Source organism: Corvus brachyrhynchos, unplaced genomic scaffold (assembly GCF_000691975.1).
Source record: "Corvus brachyrhynchos isolate BGI_N302 unplaced genomic scaffold, ASM69197v1 scaffold991, whole genome shotgun sequence".
Taxonomy (NCBI): domain Eukaryota; kingdom Metazoa; phylum Chordata; class Aves; order Passeriformes; family Corvidae; genus Corvus; species Corvus brachyrhynchos.
This window is the reverse complement of record NW_008236012.1, coordinates 1,683-3,266: the sequence shown is the minus strand read 5'-3', so window position 1 is coordinate 3,266 and position 1,584 is coordinate 1,683. Positions and strand designations below refer to the sequence as shown.

Below are 1,584 nucleotides of genomic sequence, written 5' to 3'. Positions count from 1 at the left end.
GGTGCGTGGGGGGGTGGGGAGAGAGAGAAATCCCGGGAAAAGGCAGGGAATTCCTGAGAGCTGGGAAAGGGCAGGGAATGGAAAAAGCTGGGAATTGCTTCCATCTGAAATAGGGCAGGAATTCCTGAAAGCTGGGAAAAACCCCCTGGGAATTCCTTAAAGCTGGGAAATCCAGGGAATTCCTGAAAGCTGGGAAAAAACCTGGGAATTCCTTAAAGCTGGGAAATCCAGGGAATTCCCTAAACCTGGGAAAAAAACCAGGGAATTCCTCAAACCTGGAAAAAGCAGGGAATTCCTTAAAGCTGGAAAACCCCGGGAATTCCTTAAACCTGGGAAAAAGCAGGAAATTCCCTAAACCTGGAAAAAACCCTGGGAATTCCCTAAGCCTGGAAAATCCAGAGAATTCCTTAAAGCTGGAAAACCCCGGGAATTCCTTAAACCTGGAAAAAAGAGCAGGAATTCCCTAAACCTGGAAAAAGCAGGGAATTCCTTAAACCTGGAAAAAAGGGACAGGAATTCCTTAAACCTGCTCCCAGCCCGGGCAGCCCTTTCCAGGGGGATATTCCCAAAAATCCCACCCTGAGGCCGCTCCCTCTGCTCCTGTCCCTGTTCCCTGCCAGCAGATCCCGCCCTGGATCCCTCCTGGATCCCTTCAATCCCACTTTTCTCCCGGGATCAGCCCCCACCTGGCCTCTCCATTCCTGGATTTTGGGAGGCCAGAGAACGCCAAGGAATCTCCGGGAGCCTGGGATCACAGGCACGGTCCTTACCTGGGGCTGGGGGCCTGAGGGGCTTCCAGGGGCTTCTTCCTCCTCCTCTTCCTCCTCCTCCTCCTCCTCCACTTCCTCCTCATTCCCGGAGGATTCACTGTCACTTCCCGAATCCTCCAGCCCGGCATAAACGCTTTCCTCGCTCTCTGACAGCTCCTCGCTGCCTCCGGGGGGGCTGGGCTGGAAGGGAAAGCACAGCGGGGTCACAACGGGGAAGGGGCACAAAAAGGGGGACCCCCAAACCAGGGCAGGGCCACCCGAACCAACACAGACACCCCCAGGGAGCTGGGACCCCCCTCAGGACCAGGCTGGAGCCCCCTCCCCATTGCCGGGTCCCCACACACCAGGACAGGGACGGGTTCCCCCCTCAGGAACCCAAACCCACCCATATTATGGGGGTTTCCCCCTCAGGAACCCAAACTCCTCCATATTGAGGGTTTTCCCCCTCAGGAACCCAAACTCCTCCATATTATGGGTTTTTCCCCTCAGGACAAGGCCAGAACCCCCTCACTGCCGGGTTCCCCCTCACAGAGACCAGGTTGGACCCACCTCCATTCCTGGGTCCCCACACACCAGGACAGGGCCGGGTTCCCCCCTCAGGAACCCAAACTCCTCCATATTATGGGTTTTCCCCCTCAGGAACCCAAACTCCTCCATATTACGGGTTTTCCCTCTCAGGAACCCAAACTCCTCCATATTGAGGGTTTTCCCCCTCAGGAACCCAAACTCCTCCATATTGAGGGTTTTCCCCCTCAGGAACCCAAACTCCTCCATATTTTCGGGCCCCCCACCCACCATGACAGGGCCGGGTCCC

At 56.3% G+C, this 1,584-nt stretch overlaps 1 protein-coding gene across 1 annotated transcript in view; it reads right to left on the bottom strand.

Annotated features, from left to right (window-relative positions):
- LOC108445957 overlaps window positions 1–980 on the bottom strand; it is a 12,238-nt gene extending 11,258 nt beyond the window's left edge. Inside the window, exon 1 of the mRNA XM_017731189.1 lies at window positions 771–980. Coding sequence (XP_017586678.1) covers window positions 771–898 — 128 coding nt within the window. The 5' untranslated portion in view covers window positions 899–980. The remainder of the gene's footprint in view (window positions 1–770) is intronic.
- Between the last annotated feature and the right edge of the window lie 604 nt (window positions 981–1,584).